Source organism: Stegostoma tigrinum, chromosome 27 (genome assembly GCF_030684315.1).
Source record: "Stegostoma tigrinum isolate sSteTig4 chromosome 27, sSteTig4.hap1, whole genome shotgun sequence".
NCBI lineage: Eukaryota > Metazoa > Chordata > Chondrichthyes > Orectolobiformes > Stegostomatidae > Stegostoma > Stegostoma tigrinum.
The window spans coordinates 33,959,839-33,979,599 of NC_081380.1; the positions used below are offsets into that span (position 1 = coordinate 33,959,839).

Genomic DNA, 19,761 nt, shown 5'->3' on the forward strand with positions numbered 1-19,761 from the left:
GTACCATTCACTGCACATATCCAAGGCAACATCACACTGGAGTTTCTTCCCATCCAACTACTGACAAATCGAAAAATAAACATCAGTTATGTCCACACTGTCACCCACCCGGCTTCCAAACTCTTTCTGTCGCCATGACAACACGTGCATCATGGTAGCAACCAATTTTACAGAATCAGCAAACCAATAATATTGTGCATCCATAGAGAGCTTTTTAACAAATAAAAGATCTTGAGTTGCCTTGCAAGAGTGATTTCAACCAAATTTGACAGCAAGCCCCACTTGAGGTGAAATGAGGCCAAATGAGCGTAGGTGTGGTAGCCAAAAAAGCTTTAACAGAAGAAGGAGAGGGAGGTGGAATATTTAAGATGGGAAAATCCACAGCTTCAGGCCTCCACAAGTGAAGGCCCAGCTGCCAATGGTGGAGCAGTGGAAACGAGCCCAGGATTAGGGAAGTGCACAGATCACTGAGTACTGTTGGGATGGATGAGGTTGTTGACAGAATAAATAGTGAGGGCACAACAACAATTGCAATCAGAAATGTGAATTTTAAGATCAAGGAGTTGCTTAGCTCGGAGTCAGTGTAGGTCAGTGATCTACAAGTAAGGCCATGCAAGCTGCAGAACTTTGCAGAACACTTTCATATGAAATCAAAACTATCTATTACAAAGCCGTTATTAGTGTTCCACATCACACACACACTGCACCTTTTATCTTTTAAATATCAATTGATGTAGTGAAATGTTATCTTCACATTCAGATGATGAAGAGAACCTTCTCTTGGTTTTGATGCCACCTGAAGCTCTCATTGAGATTACCACTTTGTAAACCACCCTCATGGTGGTTATCTCCTTGAAGCCTGATTGTCAGGACCACTTGCCAAAGTTTAAGTTAGTAAGTTGCCTTTATATGGACTCCACAAATCTGCTGCCAGGCAATGAATGTCAGGTTTGTCATCGACTGACAGGCATTTGCAGTGTTGAAGAAAATTGAGCAATTGCCCATTATTGTTTGTGTGAACTGCAAGGAAATTATTTTAAATTATTTCATGGGATGTGAGTGTCACTGGCAAGGCCAGCATTTGTTTGCCCTCCCTAACTGCCCTTGAACTTGTGAGGCCACTTATCTGTTAGCCATGTTGCTGTGGATCTGGAGTCACACATTGGTCAGGTGAGATAAGGATAGCAGATTTTCATCTCTAAAGGACATTAGTGACCCAGATGGTTTTTGCAGCAACTGCATTAACAATATTAATGAAGCTACCTTTATATTCCAGACTTACTCATTAAGTTCAACTTTCACCAGGTGTAACAGTGAGCTTTGAAATCATGTTGCCAGAGTTTATTAGTAATCTCCAGATTACTAGTCCAGCAACGTTGCCACTATGCCACTACCTCCCCATTTTATTCATGACATTCTGTTGATGAGTTTCCCTCCCTTTCTACAGAACTTCATCAGTATCTAGTAACCTGAGCCAGGACCCCTAGCCAGGTTCCTATGTAAATGGGCACTAAAAAATGCATGACAAGTTGCAATTTTTCCATCCTTCCATTCAAAGTGGAGGGGGTCATGTCTGTATGTTTGGCTACAGTGAGGGTTGGGGGCTAGAGCTGACCACATGACAAGTGCCAGGGACACAGGCATATATGCCTCTTGCTTCTGAACATCGCATCCTTCTACTTCCTGAGTGCTCACTTCCTCTTTTGCTTGCCTCTTTTTCTACATTGAATGCAACTCCAAAGGCATCCAAGTGGCCATTCCACGTATTTGAGGCTAGACATTGAAGTGAATTAATTGTGCAGTCCGTTCTACCAAATGTCCACTTTACAATACAATTCTAGAACAAAACAAACAAACAAACAAAATTCGATAATTAGAGGGCATAGTCTGAGAATTAGGGCCAGACTGTTCAGGAGAGATGTTAGGAAGCACTTCTACACACAAAGGGTGGTAAAGGTTTGGAACTCGGTTCCACAAATGGTAGTGGATGCTGGATCAGTTTTTATATTTAAATCAGAGACAGATAATTTTGTTGAACAAAGCTGTTAATGGATACAGACCAAAGGCAGGTGTATGGAGATAGGCCACAGGTCAGCCATGATACTATTGAATGGCAGAACAGGCTTGAGGGGCTGAATGGCCTACTCCTGTTCCCATGTTTCTATGTAATTCAGCATGTGTCCTTATATTCTTTTTTCACTGAAGCTTGAAACCTGTTGTAGAGTCCCTAATCCGGCCGAAATCAGGCCAGTCATCACATAAGAGACAACAACAGCTGGACAATCCATATCCACACTTTCTTTCATGGTGATTCATTGCCACTAACCACCAATACAGTGAAACTGAAGCAGGGCTATTAAAGTTCAAACTTCTGAGAATTGCAGTGTTGAGGTTAGGATGAAGGAGCAGTATAGAGAACAGATCACTCTAGATGTCCAACTTAAAGAAATTTATAATGGAAAAGCCAGCAGATTAAAAAAGGGAGGGAATTCAGTTGCTTCGACATTGTGGGGCACAACGTTGGATTTCATGACATGGTCCCACAGCCACATCCCAGACCTAAATGATTTGGAGCCCCTCTGCAAATAACATTGTGAAGGTACAAAGTGTAGACCCCAACAAAGAAATTCACTGCCCCTGCAGCAAATCATGTGCCCCAATATCTACTGGAGCTATACCAATTCTCTAGCATAATTCCATTGGAATGTCCATTCTAAAATCCATTGGAATTGCACTGCACCTTATAGGTTTCCCATAAAGTCCAACCAAAGATTCATTGGACTTTATTTATCTTTTCTAGAACTATACTTGTGGGAAAACAGTTCTGAATTAAACAGAGGTGGAAGGGACTTTGAGAGCTGCTTGGTTGGTTTGCATGCTAAAAGATCTAAGCTCCATTTAAGGGGCAATCGAGTGAAACTGTGATTGCTTAATGAAACCTTTATGACCTTGAAACAACAAGACAATCAGTCTCTATTAGCTCTTTAACCTAAAGGTTTGTAACTCCTGTCATATTTTATTTGTCTGTCCTAAGAGGCAACTTGATTTGTGTCTCTATTCTGCTTACAAATACCTAGATCAGTTGGAATGAGACTTATTTCTATTCATATAATGGATGTAGACCAGAATTTATTGCCTGCCCCTAATCACTATTGAGAAGGTAATGGTGAAATGCCTTCGTGAACTGCTGCAATCCTTATGGTACACCCTCAGTGTAGTTAGGGAGGGAGTTCCAGAATTTTAACCTCGCAACAAGGCATCAACAGTGATACGTTTTCAAGTAAAGGTGTTGTGATGTGGAAGTGCTGATGTTCCCATGCATCTGGTGTTCTTCCCTGCTAGGTGGTAGAGGTCAGCGTCTTTGGAGGTTATAGAAATCTTGGCAAGTTGCTATAATGCATCTTGTAGTTGTTGCACACAACAACCAAGGTGCACTAACAGTGGAGGGAGTGAATGTTGAAAGAGATGGATGTGCTGCCAATCTAGCAGACTGCTTTGCCCAGGGTGGTATAGAGTGCTGATGTCATTGCACTCATTTAATCAGACAGCAATATTCCATCACGCTTCTTACCTGTTCTGTGGTGATGGACATACTTTGGAGGGTCACTTGGCGACTTACTCATTGTGAAACACTCAGCTTCTGACCTATCCTTGAAACCACGGCATTACATGGCTGGTCCACTTAAACTACTCATCAGTTGTGATCCCAGGCCATTGACAAGGGACACTTTGATTCGCAATACCATTGAATGCCAAGGCAACATGGTTACAGAGAATGTCACAATGGCACTAAGAAAGATCTTTCCAAATCTCTCATCAATAACAGCTTATATTCACATATCACCTTTAATGTTGAGGTGTAAATTGACCTATGGTGCTTTATAAAAATATATTACTCCGAGCTGCATAAAGAGATATCAGATTAGATGATCAAAATCTTAGTCAAAGATGTTGGTTTTAAGTAGTGGCTTAAAGAGGGAAAGTGAGGAGAAGAGGTGTAGGGAGGAAATTCCTAAGTTTTGGGCCCAGGCAGCTGAAGACAGGAATTAAGATCGGGCATGCAGGAGAGGCCAGAATTAGAGCAGCACAGATATCTCCAAAAATTGTGGGACTGGAGGAGATTGCAGACGCAGGGAGGGGTGAGGATTTGTAAACGAGGATGGAAATTTTAAAAATCAGAATATTGCCTGGTTAAGCACAATGCAGGTCAAAGACCAAAAATATCATATTCAAACTGCATGAAGCTGCAATTAAGAGATACAAACCCAATCAATGAATTTCTTTTTATGAGCTGTGTGTAAGTGTACAGCCGCAGGTAGGAAGTCCCAGTCTTTAGGTAAAATAGTAGGTTGGATAAATCATAGTTTCCAGAAGACGGTTTAGTGCGAAAACAAGCATGACAAATTCTGCCTACTGCACATTACAAAGAAATGAAAGCGTGGGTACCCTTACAAAATCATACATTCTCCTGATGACTTCAAAATCCCAACTTTGAAATATAAATTTCTGGACCACGATTTCTCCCCTTGCTTCTAAGGCTTCAAAACCTCATTAATGCCTTGTACTTTGGCCCTTCCCCAAGGCTCTCACTTTAAACAAGGAACTCATTCTCACATGCAACCAGCCAGAATCTTTTCTGACGTGCTCGCACCGCCTGACTGCTCATCCAACCTTGAAAAGATCCAAAGATACCGGGTCCCCTCCTTAATTTCCTTCTTAAAGAAAAGTCTCACTCAACTCCCATTTTCCAATCCTAACAACCAGCCCTCATCAAAATGTTTGCCTGGCATTTCCATTCTTCAGCTGCCCATTTCCAGCACTTTTTGTTCTACACGGAACCTTTGACCATTCAACCTTTCTCTGCTGCAAGACACTATGAATGGTTTCACTGTGTACTTTGTAAACTTACGCAAAAAATTTGTTTTAAGTGTGAAAGATGAAAGTGAGTTCCCTCACCTGCTCTCCGCATGTTGAGAAAATTGCTGGCAATGGGTAGAGTGGAGTTTGAGTCTAGACACAGTCTGAATTCAATGCTAGAACTAAGGCTGTTAACAGTCTACTGTTGTCATTGGAGACACCAATGGTCCAGGACAGTATGACTGTGTTTTAGAAGGAGCTTAATAGCACCGTACTTAATGAAACAAAGCAACTCTGTTACCAACAATTATTAACCATTTCTACCAGGCAGCTCATGTGGGAGTTAGTTGACCATAAACCTGCAACTGGTTGCAAGGAATCTTGGGGATCTGAAGGATTATAATTCAAGTGAACAATCCTTGGGCATGTCATGTACAGTTTATTCATTTTAAAGAAAGAATGTTTTTGTGTTGAGTCATAGAAGTGACAATCCAACAAAACGCTCTGTACCTATGTGCCCTGGGAAAGGTTAAAAAGATTAGAGTTCATTGACTCATTCATGCACTCCCCTGTCCCCACATTATTCATTTCCTGAGCTCATTTCCTCCTTTTTCGCAACCTAATCAATATCAGCACCAGTCTCCAGCAAATTCACAAATTCTCTCCTCTGACACGCCTGACCTTTCGAGACCCCATCCCAATTCACAGACTGCATTAAGAAAGGACCATCATTCCTGGCGGCTAAAGAGGACTGTAGAATGGGGTGTCATTGCAAGCCATAGACTGGACAGCTCCTGCTGGCTGAGTCTGGAGCTGGAAACATAAAGGGGGCAGCCTGTAACCGCCTTGCAGAGTAAAGATAAATTAACATGGATACCATTCCACAAATGCAGTCCCCTCATATAAAAAAACAAAGGATGTCACGCAGTGACTGAGTACACACTGGAGGGACAGGAGAGATCAAAGGGGAACATGGCTCATTCAAAGCACTTGCTTAATTTTCAATTAAGCATGCATAATGGACACAATGCCATGACAACACTGACTGCATGCTGTTGCATTATCTTAGCCTGAGTGCGACACTGAAAACAGCTGATCTAGCTGACAATGTGCTTGTAGGGTGTCTTGTAACTGAGTGGCCTATGACACTAAGACTGCTAGTCAGGGTCAGTGGAATGAACTCCTCCCAACATACCAACCCCCCCACCACACCCTGTCCAAGTGCCACCCAACCCCCTCATCCCCTCCACCCCTCCTGCCCACCCGTCTCTTCATCCTGGGACGGTGACCTCACGGTGACCTCCCTACGACCCCACTGCCCGCCAGGTTCCTTTGTTTGGATCAGGGGCTTGCTAACTTTAGTGTGTAGATTGCAGGTACAAGAACAATATGAATTGTTTTCTGATCTTGTCAGAATCACAATGACATTTCTATTATCACTCACCAAACCTTTGTTGCTCCATTTTGTGCTCTTTGTTTTTTTCCACACTGTTCTTTTTAATTCTATTTCTCTCTTTACTGATTTTATTTTGTGACTTGTTTCCCTGGCAACCCTGGCCTTTAATTCTCTCTTGCCTCCTTCTCCAGATAGTACTCACGCATACTATGGTACAGGATGGTGACCAAGTGCAGTCTTTCAGTATTCTGTCCTAATGCCATTCATCAGGACAAAGCTCAGGTCTAGCCTGCCTCTACAGTCAGGTTACGCAGTGCCCACATATACTCCTCTCTCTCTATTGGACCTTGCTCCATTCCTTCACTATTGATTCTACCATTAGTCTGAGCATCGGGTTCAGTCTATCAGCTCCGAACACATCTGTCCCATTTATAATTCAGTTGGCTTGCAGGAAAGGTACAGCCCAGGAGGAAGAGACAGGGAGTTAAAATAGCAGACAGGCAGAAGCCATTTCATTTCTGTCCCACCATCCCCTACCAGGATTCTGGCAGCATAGAGACTGGCATGGGGCCAATTAATTGGTGCTGCAGTTTTAAGGACAAATCACAGAAGTCTGGCACAATACCACTGATACCAGCCACAGGATGGCACTGTGTCCAGGAGAGGTGATGTTAAGTTACATTTTTGGAGTATTCATTGGGGACTTTTGGAAGGAAGCGAGAGTTTGTGAGAGAATCAATTTAATGGAAGTAAACACATTCTGTTTGGAGCAAAGGATATTGAAGCAAGAGTTGATAGAGATATACAAGATTATGACAGCTTGAGATAACGTAGACAAAGAACAGCTGTTCCTATTAGATGGTGGGGTAATGAGTGAGGGACATACTTTTAAGGTTTTGGACAATATGGATGGGGAGGAAGGGAGTAAGATTTTCATTTTATGCAGCAGGTAATGGCCTGTAGCCCAATGCCTGTAAAAGTGGTGGAAAGTATTGAGAATGAATAATTAGTGAACAGAATGAGTGATAAATGATTTCAAAAGCAAATGGGATAGATACTCGCGTGGAATAAGTTTGCAGGTCTATGAAAATGTTGTTGGGGATTATGTCAGGATTCAACATCCAACAGCTGCCTCTTGTTGAATTCTCCCACTCGATTCAACATTGGAATAAAGTTTGAGGCCAGAATTACATTGGAAGTTTTGTAATTGAATCTACCTTTTACCCTCAATGGTACCTGCAGTGTCAATGGGATGCTGGTCTCGTGTGTGATAAATGGCAGTAATGCCGCCAGACAGGTATTCCAGAAGTCGAGCCCAGCACTCCCAGCACAGCAGCGGGTTGCATCTGAATTCAATTAATACATCTAGAATATAAAGTTCACCTGAGGAACAGAGACATTGATAGCTATCATTGCTTGTTGTAAAAAAAAAGCCGGTTCACTAATGCCCTTTAGTAAAGGAGATCCACCATCCTTACCCAGCCTGTACGTGACTCCAGGCCCACAACTGCCCTCTGAAATAGCTGAGAAAGTGACTTAGTTTAAGGATAACTAGGGTTTGTTAATCAATGTTGGACTTTATGGTAATGTCCATTTACCATGAAAAATAATAAGGGCCTCTGACTTGGTAATGTTTATTTTCTCTTGATATGATGGAATCTCACGGAAGAGTTAGTGACCTAGCACCATGTTAAAGGGTCCCTCATATATGCTGTTTGTGTTGTGGGTATAAAGGTATATTACTGTCTCTGCAGGATGTGTAATGAGGTACAATCTTTTGTCACCAATTGTGCTGCCACTTATATTGCCGTGCAGCACTTCCAACAAAATTCCCCAAAGCTTCAGTAAGTAAAAAAATGCAGAGACATGGCAACTATTATTTGATTTTCATTTCAACCCTATAAGCACCTGCCCTTCATTGTTTATTTCCCTTCCTTATCGCTCCTTTTAGTATGAGTAGCGTTGACGAAAATAGAATGGGCCACATAAAACTATTAAAGTTCCAGCGCACGCGCAGAGGCAAGTACATCCCAGAAAAAGCACTTGCAACACAATGAACAATAAATATTACTTGACTCTGTGGCAAACCAGAATGCAGTGCATTAACGTGCATCAAATGCTCAGGCTCATCAATATTAAGTTTACACTTCAACCAATGCTACTTTCAAGTGATGTCAAAATCAGAAGGGTTGTGAAACTTCATGTTGTGTCTAATCTTGTCCTGCACCACATAGACCCCTTCATAGTAAGGAGTTTGAGGGGCCATTAACTGACAGAGAGTGGGTTTTCCTATTCCCTCCTCATCTTGTATGCCTTTTGAAAATTCAAAGTTGACCCCCATGGCACTGGGATCTTAAAGTGTCCTTTGGGACTATAATTTTGAAATCACACCCTGGCCCTCTGAAAATCTGGACTCATGAAGCTGAGAAAGAACTAGCTGCATCGTTGGAACTTTATTCCACACACTTGCTCAGTTTGTGATCGAATTGATTCATTCAGAATGACTATGTTGATTGAATTAAACTTATAGAGCAGTTCAAATGTGTTCAATCTCCATAATGCTTGTGGAAACCAATCGAAAGCCAAACTAGGACATAGATGTTTACAAATCTTTCTTTGACAAAAAGTATAATTCCCAGCAAGGAAATGTTAATGTATGGAGCATTCTGGACAGCGGTGATTTAACAGAAAAACTGTATCCACTGTCAAACCATATACTTTGAAACTCGTCCACTAGTAAGTCCCAACATTTAAGAACAATACAGTTTAAAAGAGGTGCTAAACTAATTAATTCAGCTGACTCCCTAGGGATAAGTTTAATGTAGCTCCCCAAACAGGAATCCCATTGGATTGCAGAAAACGTTGGTTTTACACTTTAACGAATGCGACTTTGGAGTGATGTCAAAATCAGATGGGTTGTGAAACTTCATGTTGCGTCTAATCTTTTCAGTGCCTTAGATTCAGATTGCGGCTGTATAATAAATCACACTCCGTTCCCAACCTCAGTTGCACCTTTGCAACACCTTGCACATTTAAATAGTATACTGGCATACAACAATGGCCAACAGCTTACCGTGCTTACTCGAGGGGGATGAGTTCGGCTGTGGGTGGTGCGGGGAGCTGTGAGACAGCAATGGGTTGATGCTGTGAGACTGAACATTGTATGCATCCATGGCAAGTTTCTGACGGAAAGCTTCCTCTTTCCTTCGATTGGCAAACCAGTTATACACTCTGACTTCTGTAACCAGATTTGATCCCAGTCCATGAGCTTTAGAAGGGGAGACACCACGTTGTATGCATTCAGCTCTGAGGGGAGAAATGATAAGAATGCTTTAAACAGATAATCTGAATGCTGTTGAATGCACTTTTACCGTTACAATGAATGCTTAATTACATTCCATGCACCTATTTTCATTCATATAAAAATAAGTTTGAATACAAGAATTAAACAGCTTCTCTTGCATAAACATGGACTATCACTTGGCCTCTTCTAGTGCGGTGTTTTCAGCCAAGAGGCCTGGCTTCCAGTGCCACTTACTCCAGAGGTATGTACTTTTAATTCTGAATGTATTATTTCAAAGATATCTAAAGTACAACACAGATCTTTTGATAAGGGAACAAAGACCTTTCCACTGTCCAAAGGAAATTCTATAATGAGGACCAAATTCAGCATCGAGATTTCTTTTGAATCTCATGAATGAAACTTAGTTGAAGAGAAAGGTTGAAATTTAAAATCCTTTTGCTTTCTTCTGTCTTGATTTAAAGTCTCTGGCCAGAATTTTCTGCTTTTGAGTCCATGGATTAAAGTCACAAGTGGACAATTGGTGAATGCAGAAATGCAGAATGGCATCTTTGGTGAGACTGGCTGAGATAAGATCAATGGCATTGCATGAGGAAGATCACAGAATCATAGAATCCCTACACTGTGGAATCAGACCATTTGGCCCATTGAGCCAACACCGACTCTCCAAAGGTCATCCCAACCTAGACCTATTCCCCTACCCTATCCCTGCATTTCCCACAGCTAATCCACCCAGCATGCACATCCCTGCACACTATGGGCAATTTAGCATGGCCAATCCACCTAACCTGCGCATCTTTGGACTGTGGGAGGAAACCAGAGCACCCGGAGGAAACCCACACAGTCATGAAGAGAACGTGTGAACTCCACACAGACTGTCACCCTAGGCTGGTATTGGACACAGGTCCCTGGAGCTGTGAGGCAGCAATGCTAACCACAGAGCTGCTGTGCTGCCCTAAGATGCATTAATTTTAAAAAGAACTGTGTGTGCTGTAAATCAGGAACAAAACCAGAAGTTGCTGGAAAATCTCAGCAGGTTTGGCAGCATCTGTGAAGAAAAATCAGAGTTAACATTTTGGGTCCGGTGACCGTTCCTCAGGACTGATGGGAGCTCGGAAACTGTTGGTTTATATAATTGTGTATAAACCAACACTTTCCTAGCTGCAAAAACAAAGTTGCTGGAAAAGTTCAGCAGATTGGACAGCATTTGCAAAGGAAAAAACAGAATTAACGTTTCAGATCCGGTGACCCTTCCTCAGAACTCACAGTTCCAGGGACCTGTGTTCTGAGGAAGGGTCACAGGACCCAAAACGTTATCTCTGTTTTTTCCTTCACAGATGCTGCCAGACATGCTGAGCTTTTCCACCAACTTTGTTTTTGTTCATGCATTAACTTTCAAAAAATGCACTCTGAATGATTGAAGAGTGAAATTTGGCTGTTTGTGTTTTTCATCATTTGAAACATCTTCTCGGGAGATTTATCACAAACTACTTTCCATAATACTCCTTGCAAACCCTGTGAAAGTCCTCCCTGTACAGGAGGTTCTCATGAGGAGATGGTGGCCTGTTGGAAACCCAGAGGCTCAGAGTAAAGCTATATGGCATGGCTTCAAATCCTGCCAAAGCAACTGGTGCAATTTAAATTCAATTAATTAAAAAATCTGGACTGAAAGCTAATCTTACAAATGCCAACTGTGAAATTACCATCAATTAATTTTTTAAAATGGCCAGGGAAAGAAATATGCTTCTCTGCCTGGTGCGGCCTACATGTGCCTCCAGAACTACAGAAATTATGTTGACTCTTAACTGCCCTCTGAAATGGCCAAGCAAGGCAATCAATTTCAGGACAGTTAGGGATGGGCCATAAATACCAGTGATGCTCTATCATAATAAAGAGTAAGAAAATCTTGGAAATAATATTTTCCTGTGTAATGTTAGATTTAAACAGAAGAAAAATGCAGTCCTTCAGACAAATATATCATCTCTCAGAGACATAAATAAATAGCAAAACTTATTGCTCTCACAGGTACAATTCACCTAAAGTTATCTTTCTAAATAACAGTGCTGATGATAAATGTATTTCTTCACGATGTTGCTCAATACCATCTCCAAATATATCAGTAGCACTCACTGGTTGCCCTAAAACCTTCTCCCCCACCATCAAAATAAATGGCATAAAAACACAGAAAGAGTTAAAATCTCATGAAAAGCCTGCCTCATTTTGAGTAGGAATACTGCTAATAATGCATAATCAATTGATTGTCCTCATCCTGATCTCCTGAACTATTCATTGCATTGATTCTATTTTGCCACAGAGGGAGATTGTCACTAACTACATTCTCTTCAAAAATTGCCAAGATATCCAAAGGAGATTATCCAGTTGGAATTAGAAATTCCATTGTCTGTAACAATCATGGTCTGTAACAATCATTGTGTTTTGACAACATCATGATTGCAATCCCATTGCCCAAACAAGAAGACAAGAAAGAGACAACAGTACAGAAGCCAGCATTACCAGGCAAAACATTAGTTCTGTAAAGATTGCAATGAGTCTTTAAAATAGAGTTTATTGTTTTGTGTTGGCAAGTAAAACCCCTCCATCACCATTAATTTCCTGCCCTAACCTATTTTCTGCCAGCTCTTCTCCTGATTTTGTGGCAAGATAGAGCTCATGGGGTTGACAGCCCTTTGAAAATACACATGGGTCTGATCCTGTCCTCACCTTTGGGCTTTGCGGGCAATCATCCCTCAATGAGGATTGAAAACTCAGGCTAATTTGCTCCCTTTCCCTCTCCTGGCATGCAGAAGCCAATGGTGACACCCCCAATGCAATCATGCTTACGATCATCTGAGTTAACACTGGTGAGGGCTTGAACTGGGATCCATCCACACACTTTCAAACTGAAATACCAAGGATAACTGCACATATTTGTGAATTACTTGGTTATCAATATTTACCTGTTGCACTCCTCTACCAGTGCCTCCCGTTCCTCCTTGCTGGGGTTCTTCTGCCTCTCATAAGCCTGGTACAATATTTGCTGAGATGCTGGTCCCCATTTAAACCTGTTGCGACGCATCTTCTTGTTAGCAGGCTCAGTGCCCACCTCCGAGCCCTGCCCCTGGTCTTGCTGATTGAACTCTGGAAAGAGAAACAGCAGCTGATCTGGCCTGCTTTTGTCTGTCATATTGTTTCCAGTATTCTGGATAGTCTGGTTGAATTCTGAAAGAGAAAGGGTAGATTTGACCCAGCCTATACACAACAGGAAAAATGGATTCATTTATTCTTCAAAAAAAAAGAAAATTCACAACAAGATGTCAATACAGTCACCATCAAATCCCATCAACAAAATTATGGAATGCAAACTTGATGCGGAAATACAGCACAGACTTCTGTTCCTCTCTGCAGCTGGTGGTTTTGTTATTGAATGGTACTGGTACAGTGTCTCAAAGCTGGCAACCCTAGGACAAGGTCCATGATGGATTTCAGATCTGGCAGGCTTTAGGTCAGGTTGTACAGGTCAGGCATATTGAGTGTCGAGGGTACATTTTCCAAGTAATGATTGCTATGGGCAATTTGGAAAGAAATTGAGATGAGGCTGCAAGAGAAACCAGGACTTTCTTTCAGGCAGCTGCTGATCCATTGGTGTCACTTTGCTGGAAAAGCTCCATTGTATAAGTTACCAAGTGTTGGTGGTGGAGTAGGAGCAGGTCCATGGATTTCTAGCTCAGTTAGACCAATGATGTTTGTGAGGCGGGCAACTCAGATGATGTCAGCTCCCACAAATGTCTGATTTTTGGACATGACTGGCTGTAGATTTAAGACACTGCCACTTGCACAATCTCAAAATAAAACAATGTAACATGGGTTAATTAATGGTTGTGGACTAGAACCAGTTCAGTAACACTTCAAATCCAGTATCAATTTAGTCTAAAAGAAGCTACATAAAACCATAGAGAAGTTGTAATACTGAAACTAGCCATTCAGACCAGCTGGTCTATGCCTGTTTACTTCCACCAAAATATCATCCCACCTGTTCTAAGGAAGGGTCACTGGACCCGAAACATGAACATTTGACTTATTCTTCACAGATGCCGCCAGACCTGCTGCATTTTTCCAGCAGCTTTAGTTTTTGTTCCTGATTTTTTGCATCTGCAATCCTTTTGGTTCTCATCCCACCCTACTTCGTATAATTCAACTTTTTTTCTACTTTTCTCTCTTGTGTACTAATCTATCTTTCTCTTAAAGTATTTCCACAATTTGTCTCAATCAGTTCACGTGGTAACATTCACTCTGTGCATAGCAGCTTCTCCTGAATTCATTATTGAATTTGTTCGTGTCCATTGAATGTTTTCAAGATGGAGATATCTCGGGCTAAAGGGATCAAAGGATATTTGGTGAAGCAGGAACAAGGCATAATGAATGGCATGGCAGGGTTAAGTGATCTACTTCTGCTCCTGTTATCCATGTTTCTACCTAATATTCAAGTTTTGCACTCCTCTATCCATATAATTCTACAGCTACAATTTTTTAGTTTCCGATATAACTTAAACACCATCTTCAGTAGCATATTGATATTTATTGTCCTTTGTAAGTGTCTTTATTTTTATTCTAATGTTGCACAGAATAATTTTAACTAAACTGTGCCTTAGCCCAAACTCAAAAGGATTTGCACAATTCAGCTAGTGCACTTTTCACACCAATCATTCCTCTGGCCTCTCACAGTAAGCATAGTGTGTTAGAGACAAAAGTTTAGAGCCATGAACAGGTCAGTTGGGATTGTTCTCAAAACTATTTCTTAAAGGCTTTCCCATACAGCGGAGAGATAACTAATCACTGCATTGTGCTTTCAATGTTTGTTACTGGAGAACGATCTCCTGCGTCTATAAATATGTAATTTTTAAATGCTGGAATATGCAACACACACTTCAATGCTGAATGGGTTAAAATCCATACAATTGCCATAAACTGTATAACCATTATAAATAAAGATCTTAGTAGCGGAACCTAATGACAAATCTATTTTTTTGTCGATCAAGGAAATGCTGAATCAACAGTTATTGACTATCAAAGGTCTGTTCGAGTGGAGAATATGGATTCAGGAGTAATAACAACAGTGCCACTGGTATCTTAACATAGATTAGTTCTCCTAATATAGGTATTAACCATAAAGTTATTGAAATAGCCTCAGTGTCTAGATGTGCTAGCGCCTAACCTTGATGAGAAAGTTGTTCAATCAATGACTTGCTATGGGACACTTAGAGAAAAAAATGGAATGAATAGGAAATGAGAATAAAATTCCATAGTAAAGCATAAACATTCTTTATTCTATTATTGTGACTTAAACGAAATAATGATACAAGAGGATTAGATTGTGAAGATCAGAAAAGGTATTCCAAACATCATGTTGACTGAAAACATACAGTAACATTTTAAAATATCAATTCTAATTTACCATTGTCTTCATTTCCCAATGGAGCCAACATGTTGAATTAATTTTTTTAATAAGGAGTTTCATATTCAGTCAGATTGTTCAAACCGTATTATAATGGCTTCTGTCAGCAGAAGTCCAAAATTGAGTTGTCGCCTTTAACCAAATGTTGTTAAATATATATAGGTCAGCATTATAACTGAAAAATATGTTGAGAGATGATTATTCAGCATCTTTATGACTGAAATGCAATATAAACATGGACCAAAGAAGGCTTAGGGGGTCTTGACTTAGATCTACAAAATTATAAGAAGCATAGATAGGGTCAATAAAAATCAACTTTTCCCCTTAGTAGAAGGGTCAATTATCAGAGGACATAGATTTATGGCAAAAGTCAGGAGTTTAGTGCAGATTAAAGGAGATTTTTTTTCACCTAAATGTTGGTGGGTGTCTGGAACTCACTGCCTGAAAGTGTGACAGAGACAGAAACCATCACAACATTTAAGGTCTATTTTGATAAAAACCTAAGGTGTCATATCATGCAAGGCTGAGGGCCAAGTGCTATGAAATGGCATTAGATAGGTACTTCAGAGATAGTAGGAACTGCAGATGCTGGAGAATCTGAGATGACAAGGTGTAGAGATGGATGAACACAGTAGGCCAAGCAGCATCAGAGGACCAGGAAGGCTAACGTTTCGGGCCTAGACCCTTCTTCAGAAAAAGCTTGTTATCTTAGATAGGTGCTTGATGACCAACACAGAAACAATGGCCAAAGGGTGTCTTTCTGTGCTGTAATACTCCATGATTTAATGACAGTTTAAGAACTAGTAATATAGGCTAAATGGCCTTGACTTACACTACAGGGATTCTGTGATAATCTAAGGGGCAGCATGGTGACTCACTGGTTAGCACTGCTACGTCATAGCACTAGGAACTTGGGTTCAAATCCAGCTCTGGATGACCATCTGTGTGGAGTCTGCACATTCTCTGTGTGGGTTTCCTCCCCCAGTTCAGAGATGTGCAGGTTAGCTGGATTGGCCGTGATAAATTGTCCATAGTGTCTAGGGTGGGAAATGCAGGGATAGGGTAGGGGGTGTGGGTCTGGGTGAGATGCTCTTCAAAGGGTCAGTGTGGACTGATGGGCCAAATGGTTTGCTTCCACACTGTAGGGATTCATTTATTATCGAAAATTTTAGTCACTCATGCAAGAAGAAGTATCAAGACAAAATAAAAGGTGGGATCAATCAATTAAATTACAATTTTGGAATATCCAACATTTTTGTTTAATCAGGTACAATCATATGTGAAAAATTGGGGAAAGTGAAGGGCTATTGATGAGATTTTAGGTCCTGTGACCATTACTTAATATCAGATCCACATCATCCCAGTATTTACTCCATTATCTTTACTTAACATTGTTATGCCTCTTTATTATATTATGAGCTGTGCCATTCCACATAATCATTAAAAAGTTCAGCTTCCAAAACCATTTCCATTTCATTTTCAGTGATTTTTATTTAGTACTTGATGCCATGGTATTCAGAAGCAGATGACAAGCTCCACTTTGAAATGGTGTTGTCTGACGTGCTATTGTACAAAGTTGTTTGCACTGCTGCAACACTGAGTTTATTCAAATGTATAATGCAGATCCTGAGTTTATCATGTTGCATGCTATTCCATTTTCCTTCCGATACTAGATAATTGGTAATAAAATTTCACATCATATCACAACCATTCAACTGTATCAAATAATTACAGGCTGGTATCTGTTTTGAAGTTATCATTCTTCCACTTCGAAATTATCATTCTTCCACTACAGTTACTGTGATAATGTAAGCGAAATGTTCTACTAATGAACTGCGTTTTTATTCTGTACTAAATACGGATAGGTTTTTATACATATGCATGTGAGGGGTCAGAGAGGGCAGCTAAAGATATAATGTAATAAGTGAGTCTTTCTAAAACAAAGATAATACAGTAGATTTATTACACTAAATTGTTCCAAAGTTACTTGCTTACAAACAATCTTTGCTCTTATTGCTATTTATTATTTTGCCATGAAGAAACCACTGATGTGGTGCTTAAACTCTTTGGTGTAAAATGAGTCTCAGGATAGTAAGACAGTTATGGGTGAGTAAGGCCATGCTGTCTATCTTTTCATTCTATCCAGGATTATCCTAAATTTTCCCTATTTCAATTTGGCTTCTAAATGATTCTTGGGATCCTACCTTCATGACTCTATCCAATGACAAATCCTTGTGTGCATCACTTTCTGTATGATAAAGTACTTCCCAATAGCAGTGCTAAATTGTCTTTTCTAAATATGCATCCCTTCATCCTACTCTGGCAAGAATAACTGGATGTTTTTCTGGAGAAAGATGTGACTAAAAGTCACGATGAGAAAGTAGGAAGATGTGCTGGAATTAAGCAAATAGGGACAGGCTTGTTGGGCAAGTGACCTTTTCCTGTAACTTTTCTCAACACTTCCCCGATATAACATTTGCAAACTGAACAAGTGATTAAAATGGAAAATCCCTGACTCAGAAATTACTTGGCATATCCACAATAATATCAATTTAAAGTTACATTACACCTGGAGTTGTGAGTGTTTCAATACATTATAATCAGAAACTAAAATGGTGATTTTAGCGACTGAGTAAATTCTTCACATTTTTCTTAATCAATTTACTACTCATTGAAATGACATTTGAGAATAATATGCAATTCTTCTCAATATATAATGTACAATGAATATAGAAAGCTCCCGCACCATATCCCCTTATGGACAAAGATACTTACGTCTCTGAATCTCTTGTTGCTTCCTAACATACCAGGTGTAGAGAGCAGCCCGCTTTTGATTTTTCATTGGGGTGCCTTTGTTGAGATGCTGTGAGAGGTGAGATTGATTGAGACCTGTCACATCCACCACTTCCCTTTGTGGAATATTGTGCTGCTGCATGTAACCTTTGATCATCTTCGCTGCTCGCCATGGGTCCTCCCTATTGGAGACACCAGATGAAAATATTGCATTTAACACATTTGTCTCAGTTGTCCTTGGGAAAACCTGTGACCTCCATTATAAGATGACAAACTATCCAAAGAAAACAAAGCTAGGCAATATTCTTTTTTAAAACAAACCTTTCAGCAGCACAGTTCTATTCATTCATGTACTTCTAGATACACTGCTAGACCAATGACCTATTTAATTGAAATTGCAAGGAAAGGGACACATTTATATTTACAATAGTCATGGACGCTCCCTCATTTTATTAGGGATGGTCACTGGCCTCCCACTTTTAGATTACAGATTTTAAAATTCATTCATGGGATGTTAGCAACACTGTAGGTCATCTGATGCTCTTCCTTAATTGCCCTTCCGAAGGTGCCGATGAACTGCTATCTTGACTGGTTGCAGTCAATATAGTACAGATATACCCCAGCATTATTAGGAAAGGGCTCTAAGATTCAAGTCAGGATAATGTGTGGCTTGAAGGGGATGTTCCAGATGGTGGTTTTCCCATGTATTTGCTGCCTTAGTTCTTCCTGTTGATAGAGGTCACAGGTTTGACGTGTGCTGGCAAAGGAGACTTGGCAAGTTGCAGCAGTGCATCTTCTCCATGGTACACTTTGCTGCCACAGTGTGTCAGTGGTAGAGGAACTGAAAGCTAATGATTGTGGCTGGTGTGCTAATCTAGCATGTTGCTTTGTTCTAGACATTTTGAAGCCTTGTAAATTATGGAGAAGTATGGGAAGTCAGGAGTTGATTGAGCTACCAATGAATCCACAATCTTTACATTTCTCTTCTACACCACACCCCTCCCCCAACCTCCATAGTGTTTATGTGCCTGCTGCAGTTCTAATCAATGATCTTAACGGTAGGGGATTCATTGATAGAAATGTTGTTGAATATCAAGGGAAGGTGGTTAGACTTTCCCTTCTTGCAGATTGTTATTTCCTGGCAGTTAAACAGCAAATCAGCTCAATCGCAAATATTGGTTCAGGTTTTTCTGCATGAATAGATCGATCACTTCAGTATTTGAGGAGTTGCAAATTGAACAGAAATCTTTACAATCGTTATTGAACATCCTCACTTCTGATTTTATGATTGGGGTGGAAGGTCATTGCTGAAACAGCTGAAGATGGTTGGAACTAGGAAACTACTTTGAGGATCTGCTGCAGTGCTATCCTGGGCTGAGATAATTGGTCTGGAACTATGATATCTGCTTATGTTCTACACATAACTCCAACCTGTGGAGATGTTTCCCAATTCCCATTCTCAATTACGGCAATTTTCTTGGGCACCCTGATGCCACAATTTATCAATTGCTGCCTTGATGCCAAGGGCAGTCAGTTTCAACTCACCTCTGGAATTCGATTATTTTATTATCAATGCTTGCATCAAGGCTATAATGAGGTCAGGAATTGAATGATCCCACCAGAACCCAGTATCAGTTAGCAGCTTATTGCTGGGTAGGTATAGCAATACCAATTACTTTGTTGGTATATGAGGGTAGATCTCAGGGGCTCCTTTAGCTGGAATGGATTTGTGGTTCTTTTTGTGGATATACCTGCTGAGTTGTTCATTGTGCTGAGTAAATGACAATGTCTTAGCTGTGCTACTGCTATGAAGAGTGCAGTTAGTTCTGGAGCATAAGTCTTCAGTAATGCAACCACCAGACATTACCAAGATCGTAGCCTGTGCTATATCCATTGTACTCAGCCACTTACTGATATTTCGTGGAATTAACCGAATTTACTGAAGACTGGCATTTATGTTGC

The 19,761-nt window shown here is 40.5% G+C and overlaps 1 protein-coding gene across 6 annotated transcripts in view; it reads right to left on the reverse strand.

The window, feature by feature from the left end:
- LOC125464507 (hepatocyte nuclear factor 1-beta) overlaps window positions 1-19,761 on the reverse strand; it is a 108,196-nt gene that overhangs the window by 78,595 nt on the left and 9,840 nt on the right. For 3 of the 6 annotated variants that reach the window (XM_048556922.2, XM_048556923.2, XM_048556925.2), the window contains exons 2-4: window positions 17,782-17,981; window positions 12,512-12,773; window positions 9,327-9,559 (exon numbers count right to left, since the gene is read on the reverse strand). In XM_048556922.2, coding sequence (XP_048412879.1) covers window positions 9,327-9,559; window positions 12,512-12,773; window positions 17,782-17,981 — 695 coding nt within the window. The remainder of the gene's footprint in view (window positions 1-9,326; window positions 9,560-12,511; window positions 12,774-17,781; window positions 17,982-19,761) is intronic. The other 3 variants (XM_048556924.2, XM_048556927.2, XM_048556926.2) reach the window with 2 other exon arrangements.